General features: G+C 34.4%; 2 protein-coding genes and 1 long non-coding RNA gene across 3 annotated transcripts; 2 read left to right on the top strand and 1 right to left on the bottom strand.

Moving 5' to 3' along the window:
* Positions 1-303: 303 nt before the first annotated feature.
* On the top strand, positions 304-2,224 carry LOC115953589 (putative methyltransferase DDB_G0268948). Its single transcript, XM_031071325.1, has 2 exons — positions 304-610; positions 1,318-2,224. Exons 1-2 carry the CDS (start codon positions 461-463, stop codon positions 1,957-1,959), a joined length of 792 nt encoding a protein of 263 aa, XP_030927185.1. The 5' UTR covers positions 304-460; the 3' UTR covers positions 1,960-2,224.
* Positions 2,225-6,949: 4,725 nt separating this feature from the next.
* On the bottom strand, positions 6,950-11,147 carry LOC115953591. The gene is made up of 3 exons (XR_004083747.1): positions 10,952-11,147; positions 9,399-9,502; positions 6,950-7,454 (listed from the first exon to the last, which is right to left on the bottom strand). It is a non-coding gene; the product is annotated as an uncharacterized LOC115953591 (long non-coding RNA).
* Positions 11,148-16,032: 4,885 nt separating this feature from the next.
* On the top strand, positions 16,033-17,992 carry LOC115952559 (putative methyltransferase DDB_G0268948). The gene is made up of 2 exons (XM_031069732.1): positions 16,033-16,313; positions 17,007-17,992. Exons 1-2 carry the CDS (start codon positions 16,149-16,151, stop codon positions 17,646-17,648), a joined length of 807 nt encoding a protein of 268 aa, XP_030925592.1. The 5' UTR covers positions 16,033-16,148; the 3' UTR covers positions 17,649-17,992.
* The last annotated feature ends 3,904 nt before the right edge of the window (positions 17,993-21,896 follow it).

Below are 21,896 nucleotides of genomic sequence, written 5' to 3' on the forward strand. Positions count from 1 at the left end.
GGACCCCTTAAACACGGTTTGGCCTTTTAAGAATAAGTCCAAACAACAAACCAATTTGATCTCAAATCTATTAAAAAAAAAAATAGTAATCGATCAAATCTCATAAAAAAATATAAAAGCCACCCATAATCCATTTGAATGGAACAAAGTTTTGAAATATGCTAAACGTGAATTATAGTACTAAATCTTAAATAAATAAATCCGGAGCCGCCACTGTGTTTGCTCCAAAGAAATTTGGGTCAAAACATGATATTATAACACGGAACTCGCGAGTCGCGATGATGCTTCCCCAGTTAGCCCTGCCCTGTAAAGTTGTGATTCACAGCGAATGCGTCTTCTTTATTTCACGTGGCTCTATCTTCGATTTTTTTACAAACTATAAATGGGGTACCCAAGATAGAATAGAGCCATACTTAAAACTTGGAGAGAGAGAGAGAGAGAGAAAAAGAAGAAGAAAGAAATGGCAGACTTGTTCATTAAGCAGGCAGAGCAGTACGCAGAGGGTAGGCCTAGTTATCCTCCACAATTGTTTGAATTCATTGCTTCCAAGACACCCTCTCACGACCTTGCATGGGATGTTGGCGCTGGAAGCGGCCAAGCTGCTCAATCTGTGAGTTTCTTTTCCCCTTCCATCCGTCTAAATAACAATTTTGTTTTTGTCTTTGTGGGGTCTTTCTGTTCAAACAACATTCATTTTAGTTGAAACGAGGTGTAGTTAATTAGGTGCAGTATATTTTTTTTTATGATTAAAATGATAAAATACTATGCACTTTTTTATTTATAATATTTAATTTGAATTATGAAATTAATCAATTTCAAATAAAAAAATAGTTAAGAGGATCCTAATAGCTAGTATTACTGGGGTCGTGACACTAATCATACTATGCCAAAAATTTTAGTATATAAGCTGTAATAGCCCACATTACTAGGAGTAAAGAAAGAAGTGCATTGGCTAATTCAACAGTTCCACATTACGCAGGACTCCAAAAAATAAATTTATGTATGAAGTGAAAGAGTTTGTCATAACTTCGTAGAGCAAACAATATTATCTTTTGCAAACATAATTAAATTAAATTAAATCAAATTATGTGTTTGAATTCAATTGGGAAATTGAATGTACTACTACGGAACTATACCCAAGTATTGTCCAGCACATATATTCTAGCATTTCTCACTTTAATTGTGCCCCATATGCCTCCTTCTATATCTTTATATAAATTGCTTTGATTGCTCACTGCTATTTAGTAAATACATCTAATTCCATTTTAAACATTTGCTTTTTGTAGACTTTTGTTCTAATACAACCTTATTTTTCAGCTATCTGGGATCTACAAGAATGTCATAGCCACAGACACAAGTCCAAAACAGCTTGCATTCGCTCCAAGGCTACCCAATATTAGATACCAACTGACACCTCCTACCATGTCTATTGCTGAGCTTGAATCCAGTATTGCACCTCAATCAAGCATTGATGCTGTCACCATTGCTCAGGCCATCCATTGGTTTGATCTCCCTAATTTCTACCAACAAGCGAAGTGGGTACTCAAAAAACCTCATGGTGTCATAGCTGCCTGGTGCTACACCGTGCCAGAAGTTAACGAATCAGTCGATGCAGTCTTCCAACCCTATTATAACATTGCTGTGGAGCCTTATTGGGATCCGGCACGTAAATTGGTGGACAACAAGTATGAGACCATCGATTTTCCATTTGAGCCAGTGGATGGAGCTGATCATACTGGACCGTTTCCATTTGTAACGGAAAGATTAATGGATTTAGATAGTTATTTTACATACTTAAGATCATGGTCAGCATATCAAACAGCTAAGGAGAAGGGTGTGGAGCTTTTGAGCAATGATGTGATTGAGGAATTCAAGCGTGCTTGGACTGAAGATGGACAGGACAAGAAGGTTGTAAAGCATCCAATTTATCTGAGGATTGGAAGAGTTGGGAATGAGTAAATCAAAAGACTAGCTTGGATAAATTGTGGCACATCTCATATGAAAATAAACCATTTTGTTTCAAAGGAGAGATGGATGGTCATATGGATTCATTTCCTTTGTCAGTAAAATTGGGAGTAATAGATCAGTTGTGTTTATCATGTTGCCATTTTATACAATGGAATTCTGCTTTTGAATGCTATTATATTAAAAAGTAAATGATGGCTACCAAATATCATCATTAAGATTGTGATTTTGTTTATGAAGCTTCTGAGACGATTGCTCTTGATTTGGCAAAACTTTTGCAACTGTAAGGATTGCTTATCCATTGGTTTCTATTAGTTTCTATTAGTTTACCATCCAGGTAATTTGGAAGGAAATCAAAACCTGGGTAATGTTAACATATTCAAGTTTTTTTTTTTTTTATTAATTTTAAATTTGGTATAATTTATGTCTTTTAGTGTACCCAGATGGAAAAAAGTGATTTTGATTGTCCTTTTAATTTATGTCTTTTTAAGAGGCTCGTTCTTCTTGGCCTTCATCCTGGCATACAACTTTTGATTGAATTTGGTCATCATCTCTACATAACAGAAAGCGACAAAAGGGAGAAGAAAACTCAACCAAACCAAACTCACTTTTTTCTTCAATCTCAATAGCACGCAGGACAAAGGGAGAAGGTTCCGGACCAAGGAAGTGACGAGCTAAAGTTCTGGGATCGACGAGGTCGTCGAAGTCATCAATCATCTTCGCGTACTCAGTGGCTGCCTAGATGCGCTCCTTGTATCTACTCTTGAGCTTACAACCCTTCTTAACTGCAAAAACATAACAAGTAAAGGTTAGTGACAAATCAAATTAAAAAGGAAAAAAGAACTGACAAGAAATGAGCAAAAGACAACACACCTAGCCTCGGGGTCCCCCACCGACGAAGCAACTTAGGAACTTCACCCCAGAAGTCGTCTAAAAGAGTCTCCCACCCATCTTCAGATACAAACAAGTACCTGGACTTCTAGTACGGGAAGGACGAAGGAAGATCCATGATGATCCTCGCCTTCCTAACCTAGGGCATAAGCTCGAAGTACCCATATTTTTCGAACTCCTTCAAATGATACAGGTGAACAAACTCGTCCAACCTAACCATGTCCCCCTCAATGATGACCATCTAGATCTCCATATAGCTAATCACTATCCTTCACAAGTTTGGCATAAGTTGCCTAGGAGCGATGTTGAAATGGTTCAGGAGTTCCATGATAAATGGATGGATGGGAAACCTAAGGCCACACTGGAAAATAGCATTATAAAAGCATACTTCTCCAGGCAAGAAAGCACAGGCTTTTTCCCCTTCATGAGGAAGTCAAATCCTGACCTCCTTGAGGAACTAAAATCTATCCGTAAACCTGAAAAAGGTGTCAGAATATAAAGCACACTACTCCTTGAGGGTGTGAAAAGACCTAATTTCCCTCCGTCCAGAAGATGAAGGACCAGAGGCAGCAGTATCTACCTTCGCCTCGACGGGGTCATCGCTAAACGATAACCCAGTCTCAAGCTCACTAGACCTCACCTCAGACACCATTTCCCTAAACCAATTTAGAGACTGATGTAGCAAAGGGTACAAATCAACCAACACTAAACCTAAGCTACTATCCCTAGATACAAAACCCTCAATTGGGGGGCAATGGGAGCTAAAAGAACCTAAATATGCCCCTAAACGAGTAAAGAAGAATGAAACAAAAGGACAATGTTGCCTAACCTCAGAGTTTTCGACCATGGAATCGAAAAAAAAGAATACGAATTTCTATTCCTAAGTAGAAAAGGAAAGGCAAATAAACTTTGCTATAAAAGGAAAAAGGAAAAGGAAGAGGAACCGTACCTCAAAAAGTGAAAGTCAAGCTTAGAAAGGAAAAAATGCAAGAGATCGAGCTCAAAAAAGAAAAGTGCAGAGTAAGAATGGCAAGAGAAAGAAAAAGTGAAGAAGAAGAGAGAAAAGTGAGAAGTTTAAAAGCTAAACTTGGGAAACTGAAAACTGGTGGGAAACCCAAAAGTCCCTCAAACAAAACAATGCCATCCACCACTTAGAATGCGCCACATGGTCACGACACGCACAGTGCCATCACTTCACATTAAATGCGGATAAAACAAAATCTCAAGAGTCACATTTGAACAAATGACCTTTCATATTCTCGAGATCGTCATCACACATAAGGATGACCTCAGAATAGGGGGCAGCTAATAGACCAGATAATTATGTTCGTCCTAGTGAGCTAGCTTGGACAAAGAAGAACGTCATAAAGACAACCGTTCAATGCCCCGACAGTTACGTATCGACGAGGAGACCGTTGTAGCCTCCATTAAGGCTACATTAAGCAGGCCTGAGACATTACAAAGAAAGCATTCAAGCCATCATTAAAGAAGGCCAACGGCTAGTAGGAAGAAAAGCCTATTTATAGGCTCAACCAAGCTCAAGACAAGGCAGATACAATATTCACTCTTATTACAAGTTCTCTCAATTCTCTAATTAACTCCTAAACTCTATTTTCCGACTGTATCATCAGAGACTCCATGGTCGGCACCACACCAGTAACCACTTGAGAAAATTCCTATTTGTAGCCCCTTACAGGACCTTTGACGAGACATAGTTGGGAACCTTCTAGATGAACCTAACTACTGACGATTTCAGCATCAATAACTACAATGGAATGTAGATATTCCATTCCTGCAATATATAAAGTCTGGGTGTCATTGCAAGAATGGAATATCTACATTCCATTATAGTTCACTGATTATAAGGTTCAAGGAGACCTTGAATCTTATGGACAGTGAACATTTGACAGCTGTGCCTTCCTCATTCTTTGCTACATGTTTTTATCCTATATATAGTCTCCGTGTCACTGTCAAAAGTTCATTGTTCATAACATTCAAGGTCCTCTTGAACCTTATGAATAGTGAACTTGGACCTTGAATCTTATGAACAGTGAACTTTTGACCGTTGTGCCTTCCTCATTCTTTGCTACATTTTTTTATCCTATAAATAGTCTCCGTGTGTCACTGTTAAAAGTTCACTTTTCATAAGGTTGAATCTTATGAACAGTGAACTTTTGTTTTTTTGCTAAATTATGAACAGTGAACTTTTGACAGTGACACAGAGACTATATATAGGATAACAACATGTAGCAAAGAATGAGGAAAGCGCAGCACAAGGAGGCGAGAACAATGGCAGACAACAATTTTCATCCAGAAGAGTCAGTTAAAATCTCTTTGCATTAGTTTTTGCTTTACATTTTTTTTTATAAGCTCTTGAATGCTACTACTTCAAGTCCATCATTTTGTAATAAATTCTTTCATGACTAAAGTTTAAATTTTTTTTTTTAATTTTAAAAAAGGTGTCAATATCTTACCTACAGGATCATTTTCTGCTCTAGTGGGCACTGCTAAGTGCTAAGTGCTAACAGCTAAGCGCTAATAATTTACAGAGCATTTGAGTTTGTCATATATCCAGAAAAACCTGGCATCTTTATTGCATTTTTTTTTTTTTTTTGGAGAAATACATAAACATTTCATTCATCTGGAAAAGAGATACAACAGAGAAAGAAGACAACAACTGGGAGAAAAACAACAAACAACTACACACCCCTCTCCTCAACGAAGCCAAAAGCCCAGCAATTAACCTGTGTTTGCTTATTAAAATTTTGGGGTTTCTTTTTTTGTGCTGTAGCAACCCCATTTAAATGCCCACTCTTTGGGCATTAAGGGGTATTGATGGGCTCATTAAAAGGAGAGGGAATAGTTGTGGGTTCCGGGCTGAGTGATATTTGGCCCTCAGAGAAAGACATTGGAAAGCCCAAATCTGAGGCTTTGTCAACCATGACCATTGGGAAACACGTGATAGCACAACAGAAGAGGGTGCTGGGCTCAAGGGACATACCAGAGCATCATTGCTCTGGCTCTTTGACAGCACCACGTTGGAGCTAGTGTGATTTGACAACGCCATAGAGTGCCTCGCTTGCTCCATACACAGCCACGCTTGACTAGCAGCCACCGGAGTGTGCTGAACACCTGTGATCTCCACCATTCTTTCCTCCTCCGACCCTCCTCTGCTAGCAGCACAATGTTTCTCAAAGACCCCCTTAAGTCCATTGCTTTATTGCATGTTTTATTAACAATCAATATCTTTAACACATGTTTCTCACAAAAAATATATATAAATAAAACACATCAAACGGAATTTAGGACAGTACGGATGTTTTTTTTTTTTTTTTTTCGGACATTATAGTGCTCCTCTTAATTACTTAGATAAGTTTTTTTTTTTTTGACTTGTTCGTACCCCCAAAAAAAGGGAAGGAATTTATGATAGAAATCAAAATTATAGAGTAATTATAGAATACTCTTAGACTCTCATAAATTCATGCTTTCTCTCTTATATAATAGTGGGAACTTACTAATTAAATTCATGGTAAGACCTATAATTCATTTGAGATGGGAAAGTGCACATTTATAATATTTTCAAAATGTTCAATAATTTTCTAAAATTATAAACTCTCACATGTCAATACCATAAATTCTAATTCACAAAACTTGCTCTTTTTTTTCTTTTCTTTTTTTATAGGACAAAACTTGCTACTTGAATTAACTTGTTGAGTCAATATTTGATGATAGATCAAAATCAAGATACAAAAGACTCTCTCTCTCTCTCTCAAAAGAAAATAATTTTTCCCTATAATTCGGATAACAGGAATTATAAATGGAGTGTGTTCAAGAAACCATATTTTTTGGGGGTAACGATTAGTCTTGAGTCTCTTGACGATAGTTTTCAGAGAAGAAAAAAACTTGCACACACAGCAAAACAAAATATTTTTATAATTGATAAAAGAGAGAAACAAACAAAGAGAAAATAAATAAAAACAAAGACAACAATTCAGTAGGAGCAAGCAAAATAAAAACTGGGGTTTATTTCTTTCTAGAGGAATATTAGATGTAAGCAAGAGCATGATAAAAGTAACTTGATAGTGACACAAAATTGAAAGACTTGGCAAATAATTTAACTTGCACCTCTAAATTAAATATGAGCATTAATCTAATTACAAGAAAATATTTTGTTGGCAAATCGAATGTCATGGATATTCCTTCTGCTCATTCATCAACTGTATATCCATTAATATTGCATGTAATCTGAGGCAATTCTATGTTTTTTTTCCTCTCTGTTTTTCACAGTCGACAACAACTTGGTTCCTCCACCAAAGTCCATACTACTTTAGGTTTTCTCATTTTAGCGCTGCTTGCCCTTCTACAAGTCAAGTATCAAAACTCTGGCAACCCATTTCAAACGCATGGTGCAATTATGTCATCTTTTATTGTACTTGTGATTGGTTACGCTTTAACATTGGCAGGGATAAGCCAACCAACTCTCAACACAAGCTACCTCCATATAGGCAGGAGAATGTGCGTCATTTTAGGAACTTCTGCCTCCGGCTTGCTGGTAGAGATCCTTCTACCACCATGGGGAATCCTAATCCTCGCTATTTCTGCATTAATGTTTGCACAGTTACTGTATGTCTCACATCAACAGATTCTCCAATGCTTTGGACAATTTTTCCAATCAATCAATCAATCTATTTCAGAGGCAGTCAAAGCTCTTATCTAATGTTAAATCCACATATTAATATGTTAATATCAATTTAAGTTTCTGCAACAAATAGTTGTTTATGTATATTTTGAATGTCACATATGTGAATACACAGCAAGGATAGAGTAAAGTGCCATGACTATTGCCAAGACAATTAGCTATGTTTCCTCGGGAAAGCTAATTGCTGATGAAAGAAAATAGGAAGTGACACATATGTACTAAGATTACAAGAAAAATAATGCGATAAATCAATTATCACATACATGTGTTTATGATTGCTCTAAATGATACAAGCTGGACAGGGTGATCGCTTTAGCTGTGATCTATTGTTTCAAAATTTTATATTTTCATATAAAATTTTAGTTTGAGTTTTGTTTTCTTATTGTTGCTATGGTAGAATGAAATTTGTTTCCCCCATATGAGAGGGTAAAAGAAATGGCTTCATGTTCCCACACAAAAATGAAAATCATTTAACAGTTGTGTTTTTAAATCTTTTAAAGAGTGATATTCAAAGTTCAATAAACAGAAATGTTAATGAGATGACAAAAAAAGTGTGGTGTAACTGGTGTTGGTTGTCACATCTACAATTCCTTCATCAACTTCTCCTTGTAAATTAATTTAACAAAAAAAAATCTTGATTCTATGTGAGTGGTTGATATAAACATTGTCAATGTTCAATACTTTCATGTTTCTTTTCATACTAATCTGGCTCTTCAGGGAGTGGAAAAGAATACCCTCTTATTAAGGGTAAGATTATAGTTCCATGAAATATCACCTTTCCAAGCTTTTAAGTTTTCTTGCAATATACTTCTTTTAAAAAAAAGTATTAGTCCTTTTGTAAGTTTTGTGCATAAACTGCAACAATTTGAACTTAAGAAAGCATTCTCTCTTAGTGCAGTTAAGATCTTGGCTAAGAACTTGGTTCCAATGACATTTTGTAAAAATTAAAATAAGAAAGAGAAATGTAAAATCAGGGTGGTCTTACATTCACACAAAAAAGAAAACCATGACACAGATAGTAAGATACAGACCACTATAACCAGTTAAAAAGTGAAACTAGTTAGTGATTGGTGTTCCTTTTAATAGGTCAGACTATATACTCTTGATTTAATCCAAATTATCTTCTCAAAGTTTTTTTTTTAAGAACTACTTCAAAGATCTGTCAGATTTCTATTGAATTCATTATCTACACATTATTTCATAACAAAAAATTGTTTTCTTTTTAAATGTACGGTATGTACTATGTACCCATGAATTCCATGCAGCTTTGCACAAAAAGAGATGCTGGTCTCAAATGGGACTTCTTCAACGCATAAACTACTTGAATTACCACTCACATAGTAATCTGAAAAACATTTATTGTACATAACTACATTAAGTGTATCTAGTGAGTAAATTCTTCTCCAAGCGTCATAATCTAAATGCACCCTGACAAAATCTAACTACGAATTTCACTAAAGCTCTTATTGAGAGAGGCTTTTATCAAAGATTCAAAAGAGTAATTAAATAGTACTGGTAAACCCAAAATAGTATTGAAAAAACCAATTTTGTTGGAACTTCTGGCTTGTTGATACCAAAAGACTTGACAGAATTCCTATTTAAATCTTCTAATTCCCTCCAATTTTAATCTAGATATATGATGCATGGTTTTAAAAAAATCCAATGATCTTAGAAGACCTATATAAACCACAAAAAATTAGAAAAAATGACACAAGTTTCACATTTGGCTAAAAATTGGAGATTAGAAGATTTAAATGGGGGAGATCTTATCCCAAATTGGAAAGCACAAAGATGATATGGTATGATGATGTAGCTTAATGAAGAAACAGAACCCACTGCTCACCTAATAGTAATAGTTTCAATGCAATTTCTTGTGGTAAGGCTGCAGCTACCCCACTATCAGCCATTGCTTCTACTGCAATATATGCGAATGTTGTGACAAAGCCACTGCAAAATTTTTAAATTCATAGTTATTTGCTTTGATGGACTCAGGGGCGGCTTGATGCATTTGGGGGCCTAAAACGAAAATTGATCATCTTGTTTTAGATGCAAAATTACTACTAATTAACATAAACTACGTAAAAAAATTTCATTTTTTTAGAAATTTTATAGACAAAAAAAATTTGACAAAATTTTGCATACTTGTTGATATGGTAGATTGATAGTGGTAAGTAAAACAGTGGTGTTAATAGTAGACTTAGATGAAAACTAGTAAAAGTTTACTAACTAAACTCTTATTATTATTCTTTTTTTTTTTTTAGAAGTGCAACATTCATAATATTTTCTACAACAAATCCTAGATTTTAAACTACTTTTTGTTTTCTATTTGAAAATATCACTATAATTATTTTTTTGCCATCAACAATAGGCTGTAACAACCTGCTACTTAGCATTAGTTGTAAAAGTGTTGTGAAAAATATTGTGGACGTTGCATTTTTCTCTATTTTTTTATTTGATTTTCATCTGGTAAAAAAAAAAAATATTTTATTTATTGATTATAAATAACCTTATTGGTTAAAATTTGGGGGCCTTTTTTTTACTTGGGGCCTTAGACGACCGCATTTCTTGCTCCACCATTCAGCCGGCCCTGGATGGACTGCAGTTTGGTTTCTTCATCCATTCATTTATGCACATATTCATGAACACACAAAAAAGACTGTGAGGAAACATGTCTAGAGTTTCTACAGAGTACTTATCAACTATGTCTCTAATCATTTTATTTAACAGATGTGCTGCTTACTGAGCAAGTGTCTGCAGAGTCTAACAGTAATCTCAGCAACCAAAATTCATGACAAGCTTATAATATACAGATGTATGTTTTTCAATAATAAATCAGAAAACATTTCATTCTGCCTTATCTAATTAATTTGATCAATTACAACAAGACACACCAAGAGCCTTGTAACTCAATTCCATTGACCGGTTTCTTTTGTATCGAGAATCAGGGTTCAAATCCCCTCCCCCACTAGTTGTAACAATTTATCGAAAAAAAATAAATAAATAAATAAAGCAATTAGCTATTTGCTCTCTGTCTTCTCATCATGCTCACAACTTCAGATATGTTATAGTTTGTAAGAAAATCAGAAATAGAAATAATCCATGGAGATTAAAAACTGTCTAAAAATACAAAGACAAATTTGAAATTTATCCTTTTTATAGTTCAGAATCTTCAGATTAAAGATAACAAATTTGAAGGTGTATCCAATGTCAAGTCATTTAAAAATAGCACTCTGTATCTAGGAAATACTAAAATTTGACATAATTGAATGAGACATGGTATCATTTCAAGTAAATGAAATTTCAGGTTAAGTGAATAAAGTGATAAGGAAAATGTAAACAAATTGTAGAATGTTGAGGTTATGGAGTGAAACAAATAATTTAGAGAGAAAACTCAACTCTCATGGATGGAGCACGCGGCTCATTCTTTGATCTCGATTCCCAGAGACAATCCTTAACAACTCTGCTTTCGATAAGTTGGAAATCTTGTAAAGGAAACTCATTAGGAAAGGGTTCGATCTCGAACTTTAGTTTGGTGGCCGAGAATGCCCAGCTATCTCTTTCTGCCGACTCTTATCGTTAGTCTTGACTCTGTTTTTGGTCTAAAATAAGGAAAGTTAAAAATACAGATTGCATAAGATGCTGGAATATTTGGCTAAAATAACTTTTTAACCCTCCAATGTTTGTGTTATTATGATTTTGATCTCTCAAATTTCGAAACTTTCAATTAATCCTCTAAATTTTTTAATTGCTAATTGAAAACAAAAGTGCTAAACAATTAAGTTTATACCCCTAAGTGATTAACAACATGGAATTAAATAAATTAACAAATACTCACATCAAAGAAAAATAATAACTCAGCAGAATATATATATATATACACACACACATACACAACACAATTTATGCAATATATTAAATCAAAGCAATAAAGGTTGTGACACAAAGATTGATCACAAAGAAAAACTATAGTTTTGTTTGGTTGGGGGATAATAAATAATGACAGGATGGAAAATTTGGGAGATAAAAATATTTAATTTTTTTCTTATGTGTGTTTGATTGGGAGGATGGAAAAGTGAATTGATGGAAAAAAAAAATTTTTGTTTGGTTGAAAAGAAAAATGAGATGATGATAGAAAATGTAATTTGTATAAATTTATTCTCATTAAAAAAAATTAATAGTTTATTTTTTTTTTAAATTGTTGTTAGTATTAAAAATAAATAATAATTAAAAAAAAAGTCATATACAAGTGGGGTAAGATGGGAGTAGATGGGTAATTTCCCATCAAGCCCCCTCTTCCCCGCACATTTTTCCCTAAATTGGAGAGAAAATAAAATCATCCTAAATGGTGAGCTCAGGAAGAAAACTCTTGAGCCTCACCAAAATCTCCCCCAGTTTCCCTTCCTAATTAAACAACCCAAAAAAACCATTTTCCCCCATTCTCCATCCCTAGTAATCATCCCAACCAAATGACCCCTAAATGAAAACCCCTCAAAGGAAAAACAAGGACAAACACTCTCATAGAAAATTCACCATTTAAAGCACAATTATAACAAGCAACAACTTACAAAACCTTTACTAGCCTAGATTCTATGCAACATCTGCAAACGTCATGTTTTCCTAACTACCTTGGTAGTCTTAGAACTTTTAAAATTATTGTATAGTGATTCCTCCATGTTAAAATCTCTAGCACTATAATTCACTTAAGATTTGACTATGTGGTTTCAAACATACAAACACTCAAAGTGAGATTGATATATGAGTGAGCTGATAAAAAATTATTCTTGGAAAATCTTTACTATATCATGGGATGCATTAGCTAAGCAGGATTAAGAAGAACCATATAATAGAGAACAGGCATTAAGATATTATAGCAAACCTCACAAATCTCTTTGTGTGGTGCTCCGAAAATGGCTCTTTGTATTGGAGTTGAGCTAAGAATATAAATGGCCGAAAGGCTTTAAACCATGTGTTAAAGATATCAAGTCTAAATACTTGATTTGCAATTATTTTATATGTACTACAAGTTTAGTAACCATGATTTGGTGTATAGTTTGTTTTAAATTTAGTCTCCTATAAATATCTTATATTAGATTCATTGTAACATATAACTCAGTTTCAAAATTTAAAATTAAACCCCTGCACTTTTGAATTTTTGTCATTTTAATCCCTTAATATTAAAACCATGGTTAAAAATAATAATAATAATAATAATAAAAATAAACAGAAAGCATTTGCTTGTCTCATATAGTGCGGTAGCTTTAAAAGTTAAAACTCATAGGGACAAAATAGACTATACTAGATGCCAATTATTCGTGAGTTCTAGTTAAATAAATAAATGCCACCCGCAATGTGCATAGCTAAAAAACAAACTTGGCGTGCACGGTCTGAATGGGAAAGAACTAGGAAGGAGGAAGGACTCTTGTTCACCCACCCATGACTCTTGTTCACCCACCCATGACTCTATTTCTTTACCGACTCCAGTATAGACCAGGAACGACCAAATTGGACCTGCCTCTTCCAAAAATCAACTTGAATTTTGCTACTATTCTTGGACAGGGGGTAATATCTTATCTGTGTGTTTTAAATTATTATTATTTTTCTCTCTAACACATAATCTTACGTTCTATTTGCTTTATTATGCAAGAAAATTATCGCAGAGAAAAATGATTTATGATGGTTAGAAATCTTAAAAATAAAGATAGATTATACATGTTACAATGAACTCAATATGAGATATATATATATATATATATACACATACATATATATATATATATATATATATAGAATGCTATATCCTAAACTAACCATACAATTAATCATGGTTATTAGACCTTTTTTTTATTTTTTATATGAACATCATGGTTATTAGACTTGTATAAGTAGAATACTTTGCTTGCTTACCAAGTAAACTTGGGCTTGGGCCTTAACTATGGGGGTTTGATATATTTAGCAATGAACCGCCTAATTATATAGGTTGAGGTACTTGATTAAAATTTGTTAATTAATTGTTGATGCATTTAAAACCAATTGACAAAACATAAACCACGTATAGGTTTGTCAAGAGCTTTTTGTTTAAGCCTAGAGTTTTGTAATTCAATTGATTGACACTTTCTAATGTATTAATAACATTCAGAGTTCAAATCATCTCTCATCTTTTGTAACTATCATATTATTAACAACAATAAAAAAAAAAATTTTAAAAAAAAGTAGTTTGTTTAATTTTTAGATTTTTTTGAACCTCAATTTTTTCCCCCAAGTATATTTAACCCACTTTCAACTAAAAGTAATTAGCAAAAATCCAAATAAGTTGATTCTTAAAGGAAAAAAAAAAAAAAAAATGCGGAAGGCAATCCAATTTAAATTAATATTATGTAGTAAGGTTTGTTCCTCATGTGAATATTATCTAGTAAGGTTGTTCTCCGGAAATTCCATAAATATTTCCTTGCATTAAATAAAATCGATATTAAATTAAAGTTAAAACTCAAAAGAAAATAGTAAGTCATGATGACATCAGAGAAGATTGTTTAAACTTTGTAATGAATTAATCAATTGCAAGGATCCTAACCTAAGCTAACATCAGTTGAAATTTTGAAACCCATTAATTACTTACGATTAATGAAAGATGTTAGTGACATGAATGACCATTACATGGCACAAAGATCGAATAAACCTAAATCTAATTTTGGTACCACCACAGCACATACATCCAATGGCGAATCACTGAATCCTACCCAAATGGACACCTAACTTTGCATAACGCGTATTATTCAACCAGAATGTTATAGTTTGCAACTAGAATAGTTTGTTTAAGAGTCCATTTGGAATATACTTATTTTACTAAAATTGAAAACTTTTTATTGAAAATACTGTAGATAAAGGTAAAAATTAGCTGAAATGATACAGTGGGACTCATGAATAGTACCAAAAAGTACAATGGAGTCCATGAATAGTAACAAAAATAAACTAACAAATTTCATCATGCCAAATGCACACTAAGTGTACATGAATATAGTATAAATAAACTATTGTCTTTTCGGTCAATAATGAAAGGGAAATACTTGTTTCGTACACTTTGTAGTTGTTGCACACACTTTAGCACACGCAAAAATTGCACAGATTTACTGTATAATAAACATTACTCATTTTGAAACAAAACACATAAGTGATAATAAGTTATTAGTAATTCTAGTATTACAAACTAAATCACAACTTTTGCCATAACTGTCTTATGTGGTAGACTGTGACCGGCTACCTATCACTTTTATATAAACCCACCACTTTTCTCCATCACTTACAATTAAACATGTGAATAATTGTGACTTAGGGGATGTTTGGTACACTCACTCAAACACACATTTTCAGTTTTTAAACAACATTATACGTATTTTTATACACTTTTTTACTTACACGTATTTCCACACATATTTTCAAATACATGTAACAAACAAAGTTATAATAGTCCCTTGATTAAAAGACCGAAATGAGACTTCGTGAACAATTTGTGTACCGTCACTATTCCTCGCAATAGACAAGGTACGTTGGCTCCGTGCAAGCACCACATTCAGCCAGGGGTTCAAACTGGGTTGGCAATAGAAATTTTTTTTATATGTAAAATGTAATATTTTTAAACTTTTTTTTTTTAACCACACTAAAATAAAACTTTGGAATACACTAAATTTTCTTTGAGAAAGTCCACTGAGTACACACACACAAATTGACACAAAAATTGACACATATTAATGTGTCAGATTGTTAATAATAAGTAAAAAAGTGATATCAGTATTTAGCCAAATTGAGAATTAGTGAAAACTTGACAGCTTGATAGGTGTGAAAAATGTTGTCAAAATTTTTGTGTAAATAGCATTACTTGTTTTCTTTTAGCCAGACTGAATTGAGCTTAGTCCCCTTAACCATGGTTTGGCCTTTTAAAAAAAAGTCCAAACAACAAACCAATTTGATCTCAAATCTATTAAAAAAAATAGTGATAGATCAAATCTCATAAAAAAATATAAGCCACCCATAATCCATTTGAATGGAATAAAGTTTTGGAATATGCTAAATAAACTTATAATTTATTTTTTATTCTCTAGTTAGTAATATAGAAAAATTTTCTAATAAGAAAATCATGTAGACACAAGATTCATCTTCTAAGCGAATTCATGAATCAATCATACAACGATTCTAAAATATGAAATTTTATAAAATGTAATTATAACACTTTATGTATTTACGTAAAACAAAATTATGATGTTAATATATCCAAATTCTCGTTATTTTAGATTTAGTACTATAATTCATGTTTTGTAATGACCCTAGAAATTAAAAAATATAAATATAAAAATAAATAAATAAATCCGGAGCCGCCACTGTGTTTGCTTCAATGAAATTTGGGTCAAAACATGATTATAACACGGAACTCGCGATGATGCTTCCTCAGTTAGCCCTGCCCTGTAAAGTTGTGATTCACAGCAAATGGGTCTTCTTCACCTCACGTGGCTCTATCTTCCATTTTTTTTTTTTACAATCTATAAATGGGGTACCTAAGATAGAATAGAGCCATACTTAAAACTTGGAGAGAGAGAGAGAGAAAATGAAGAAGAAAGAAATGGCAGACTTGTTCATTAAGCAGGCAAAGCAGTACGCAGAGGGTAGGCCTAGTTATCCTCCACAATTGTTTGAATTCATTGCTTCCAAGACACCCTCTCACGACCTTGCATGGGATGCTGGCGCTGGAAGCGGCCAAGCTGCTCGATCTGTGAGTAATTCTTTTCCCCTTCCATCCATCTAAATAACAATTTTGTTTTTGTCTTTGCGGGGTCTTTTTGTTCAAGCAAAATTCATTTTAGTTGAAACGAGGTACAGTTCATTGGGTGCAGTATATTTTTTTATGATTAAAATGATAAAATACTATGCACTTTTCAATTTATAATATTTAATTTGAATTATGAAATTGATCGATTTCAAATAAAAAAATAGTTAAAGGATCCTAATAACTAGTATTACTGGTGTCGTGACACTAAATCATACTATGCCAAAAATTTTAGTATATAAGCTATAATAGCCCACATTACTAGTAGTAAAGAAAGAAGTGCATTGGCTAATTCAACAGTTCCACATTTGCAGGACCCATAATAAAGTTATGTATGGAGTGAAAGAGCTTGTCAATAACTTGGCAGAGAAAACAATATTATCTTTAGCAAACATAATTAAATTCAATCCAATTATGTGTGAATTCAATTGGGAAATTGAATATACTACTAAAGAACTATACCCAAGTATTGTCCAGCACATATATTCTAGCATTCCTCACTTAATTGTGCCCCATATGCCTCCTATATCTTTATATAAATTGCTTTGATTGCTCACTGTTACTGAGTAGATACATCTAATTCCATTTTAGACATTTGCTTTTTGTAGACTTTTGTTCTAATACAACCTTATTTTTCAGCTATCTGGGATCTACAAAAATGTCATAGCCACAGACACAAGTCCAAAACAGCTTGCATTCGCTCCAAGGCTACCCAATATTAGATACCAACTGACGCCTCCTACCATGTCTATTGCTGAACTTGAATCCAGTATTGCACCTCAATCAAGCATTGATGTTGTGACCATTGCTCAGGCCATCCATTGGTTTGATCTCCCTAATTTCTATCAACAAGCGAAGTGGGTACTCAAAAAAACTCACGGTGTCATAGCTGCCTGGTGCTACACCGTGCCAGAAGTTAACGAATCAGTCGATGCAGTCTTCCAACCCTATTATAACATTGCTGTGGAGCCTTATTGGGATCCGGCACGTAAATTGGTGGACAACAAGTTTGAGACCATCGATTTTCCATTTGAGCCAGTGGATGGAGCTGATCATACTGGACCGTTTCCATTTGTAATGGAAAGATTAATGGATTTAGATAGTTATTTTACATACTTAAGATCATGGTCAGCATATCAAACAGCTAAGGAGAAGGGTGTGGAGCTTTTGAGCAATGATGTGATTGAGGAATTCAAGCGTGCTTGGACTGAAGATGGACAGGACAAGAAGGTCGTAAAGCATCCAATTTATTTGAGGATTGGAAGAGTGGGGAATGAGTAAATCAAAACACTAGCTTGGATAAATTGTGGCACCTCTCATATGAAAATAAAACATTTTGTTTCAAAGGAGTGATGGATGGTCATCATGTATTCATTTCCTTTGTCAGTAAAATTAGGAGTAGTAGATCAGTTGTGTTTATCATGTTGCCATTTTATACAATGGAATTCTGCTTTTGAATGCTATTATATTAGAAAGTAAATGATGGCTACCAAATATCATCATTAAGATTGTGATTTTGTTTATAAGCTTCTGAGACGATTGCTCTTGATTTGGCAGAACTTTTGCAACTGTAAGGATTGCTTATCCATTGGTTGAAAAAGTTTATATAGTTGAATAAGTTTGCATCTGGAAGAGCCTCTCTTTGATTTGATTTGGTGATAGAGAGGCTGTATGTGCTACTTTAACTAGAAATGTTATGTTGCAAGTGCAAGTTTGCTTACCAATTGCGAAATTGGCTGAAAATGGGATCCAAGTCTTCAAGAAGAACCAGAAGTTGGGCTGCTGTAAGCCTGTAACTCTACAGCTATAGCATTCTCTCAGTGGGGAAGAACTAAAAGTTGTAGGCGTGAGAGGGATTCTTTCGTCCAGAATATTGCTTAGTTACAAAACTAATAGAAACCATCCAGGTAATTTGGAAGGAAATCAAAACTTGGGTAATGTTAATATATTCAGGTTTTTTTTTTTTTTTTTTTTTTTGAAAGGGTAATGTTAATCTATTCAAGTTTTTTTTTTTTTTTAATTTTAAATTTGGTATAATTTATGTCTTTTTAATGTCCCTAGAAATTAAAAAAAATATATATATATATATATATAAATAAATAAATCCGGAGCCGCCACTCTGATAACTCCAATGATGCTTCCCCAGTTAGAGCATCCACAGCAGATGTTGTAAAAAAAATGTTATTTTGCAACACCAAACACTTACTTTATTATTTTACCACATCATTTTACAACATCGCATTTATCAGATGTTTTATAATTCAATTCTATACATTAAAATAATATATACTACTCATTAAAATAATATATTATCTCAGCCACCAACAACAAACAAATACCAATCACCAAGCAACAACATCCACCAACCATCACTGTCGCAACAACACCGACCAGCCACCACCGGCACAACCACCACTTCACCACCACACATTCCCAGCAAGGTAGCAACCACCACCACCACCACCCCACCATCACACACCCAGCAAGGCAAAAACCACCAACAAAACAGGAAAAAAAAAAAAAAAAAAAACCAGCAAATACCAGTCACCAAGCACAGCCACCACCCAAATGCCAAACCACCACCGATTCAACACCACTTCAGCACCGATTCAAACAAACAAATACCCATCGATTCAAACACCGATTCAAACAAACAAATACCCAAATTGCAACAAAAAAAAAAAAAAACCCACAACCAGAGTGGCTGAGCGTGAGATCGATGGCGGCCTCGGGGTGTGATTGGTGAGATCGAGCGTGGGTGAGATCGAGCATAGCTAGAGCGTGGCTGAGCGTGAGATCGAGTGGCTGGAGCGTGAGATCGAGTGGCTGGAGCGAGATCGAGCTTGGTGGAGCGCGCAGTCGTCGTCGGAGCTACGCCGTTGTCGCTGACGGTAAACATTTCGGACTGGTCGAAGAGAGAGGGAACCGGAGAGTGAGAGAGGAGAAAAGAAAAAAAATGAAGAAGAGAGAGCGAACCGGAGAATGAGAGAGGAGAAAAGAAAGAAAATGAAGAGAGGGAGGAGAGAGAAAACGTAATATAAAATAATAAAAATTTTACAACATCTGTCCGTACCGTTGCAAATTTGCAACGGTACTGTTCATATGTGGTATAATTTTTACCATTTGGAACATCTGATAAACCTCTGTTTTTGTGTTTGGTGTGCTAAATGTGCCAAAAATTTGGCATTTGGCACATTTAGCACATCTGCTGTGGGTGCTCTTAGCCCTGCAAATGGGTCTTCTTCACTTCACGTGGCGCTATCTTCGATGTATTTTTCACAAACTATAAATGGGGTACCTAAGATAGAATAGATCCATACTTATAACTTGGAGAGAGAGAGAAAAAGAAGAAGAAAGAAATTGCAGATTTGTTCATCAAGCAGGCAGAGCAGTACGCAGAGGGAAGGCCTAGTTATCCTCCAGAATTGTTTGAATTCATTGCTTCCAAGACACCCTCTCACAACCTTGCATGGGATGTTGGTGCTGGAAGCGGCCAAGCTGCTCGATCTGTGAGTTTCTTTTCCCCTTCCATCCCTATAAATTGTAACAAATTTGTTTTGTATATTTGGGGTCTTTCTGGTCAAACAAAATTTACATTAATTGAAATGAGGTACAGTTCAATTAGAATTTTGAACTATAAGATACGAAATGCATTTTTAGATTCGTAACTGCATTCGCATAAGGTGTGTCAAATGTTAAATATTTGACATTTGGTACACCGAATACCAATATTTATGCTTCATGAGATGTTCCAAATCTCAAAATTTTTTGCAACATGCTCTCACCGCCAATCTCGCCGCCTCATTCTCCACAACTCACCACCGACCTAGAAGCGTCGTCACCCATGCCATGCCGACAACCTTCTTGCATCTTCCGACTTCCCACATTCAGATCTCTCTTAATCGGGTTGTAGGTGTTAGATTTGGGATGGGTTCTGATGTGCTATGTTTGTGGTTGTGGGCGGTGGTGCTATGGTTGTGGTGGCAGTTTTGGGTTATGGATTGTTGGGTGTTTATGCGGTGTTTGATGCGATGGTGTGATTTGTTGGGTGCTTATGCTGTTTTTGATGCGATGGTTTTTTTTTTCTTTTTCTTTTTTTGTGATTTGATGGTGGATTTAGCAATGGTTGTGTGGGTTGTGAATTTGACATTTTGGATCGACATTATGTGGGTTGTGGGTCAAGGTTTTGGGTCAGTTGGGCTTGGTTTTAGGCCGATGGTTGGTTGAGTTTTGGGCCAATGGTGTTTGTAGTTGGTTGAGTTTTATTCTCTGTTTTGTTGAAGATTTTTTTTTTTTTCCTTTTCTCTTTTATTGAGGTTTTTGGATTTGGAATTTGTTGGAGTATCTAGTGATTGTGGTTGTAGTTTGTGGCAGTTGATTTGCCGCTGGTGGTGGTTCAGTAACGGGTTTGTTGTGGGTATATGGTTGTGTTTGTTTTAAGTTGTATTTTAGGTGGTAGAGGAAGCTCTTTGTTGTGGCGATGGTTGTAGCAGTGGTTGTTGGTTTTTGATAGGTGGTGACTGCCACTGGCCGTTGTGTGTTTGTATATTGGCTGGGTTTTGAGTTAATATATTATTTAATGTGTTGTATATATTATTTTAATGTTTAGAATCAAAGAATAGAACATTTTGAAACTCTTTAAAAAAAAGTATGAGATTTGATTTGAGTATTTATAATATTATATGTATATGTTTTTTATAATATACATGTATAGATTTGAGATTGGATTGTATATGCTTGTAAATAATCCTATCAAATATCAAATTATTATGTGTAATTTATTAATCATTTATTTTAGTCTTTTTTTTTTTTTTTTTACTAAAAATTATATAAAAGACCCCAAGTTTATATCATGTTTCATATTAGGTCTTAGGTTTTCAATTTTGTCAATTAAAGTTCCAAACTATGACCTTATTTCAATCTCAAGGCCTTTGTGCTTCTATGCTATTCATTATATTACTATTTTTTTTTAACCGAAACAAAGGTTTTTTTTAATACAAGATAGAAATTCCACTCTAATCTAATCTAAGCGTATGTATGTATGAAACTTCTTTCTGGAGACTTGAATCTCGGCCTTTACCCCTCACATCCAAAAGCACTTATACTTGTGGAGTGACCATCGCACCAAGGATGTGAGGTAGTAATTGAAACAAAGCACTTGATTAAACTTATTTTTTGTTTCATTTATGACTTGTTCATCATAAATCAAGTTGCAACCATTCAACAAAGAGGTAGAGAGAGAAAGCGACGCACGCTTAAGAGTGAGAAAGTGTTTACCAACAAATCGAAATGAATTACTTATATGGAATTACACAAAGTTTTATTAATTGTTCCCTTTTTCTCTACTCCATTCCTGCCAAAGATCGGGTTGAATTGGCCCTGGCTCTCTCGAAGTTTTAATAATTCCTAATACAATTTTCTACAAATCATGATTCCAAACAGTCCTCCCAACTACCCAAGCAATACGTATTTGCCCCTTCTCAATACTTTAGCAATGAAAAAGTTAATTTAGATAGGTTTAAAGGAAAA

This window comes from Quercus lobata, chromosome 7 (assembly GCF_001633185.2).
Source record: "Quercus lobata isolate SW786 chromosome 7, ValleyOak3.0 Primary Assembly, whole genome shotgun sequence".
Classification (NCBI taxonomy): domain Eukaryota; kingdom Viridiplantae; phylum Streptophyta; class Magnoliopsida; order Fagales; family Fagaceae; genus Quercus; species Quercus lobata.

What these genes read in the sequence shown, in the direction of transcription:
- LOC115953589 (XM_031071325.1), top strand. Translation starts at nt 461, where the DNA reads ATGGCAGACTTGTTCATTAAGCAGGCAGAGCAGTACGCAGAGGGTAGG. An exon ending in GCGGCCAAGCTGCTCAATCT is followed by an intron (nt 611 to 1,317) that starts GTGAGTTTCTTT and finishes CTTATTTTTCAG; the next exon opens with CTATCTGGGATCTACAAGAA.
- LOC115952559 (XM_031069732.1), top strand. Translation starts at nt 16,149, where the DNA reads ATGAAGAAGAAAGAAATGGCAGACTTGTTCATTAAGCAGGCAAAGCAG. An exon ending in GCGGCCAAGCTGCTCGATCT is followed by an intron (nt 16,314 to 17,006) that starts GTGAGTAATTCT and finishes CTTATTTTTCAG; the next exon opens with CTATCTGGGATCTACAAAAA.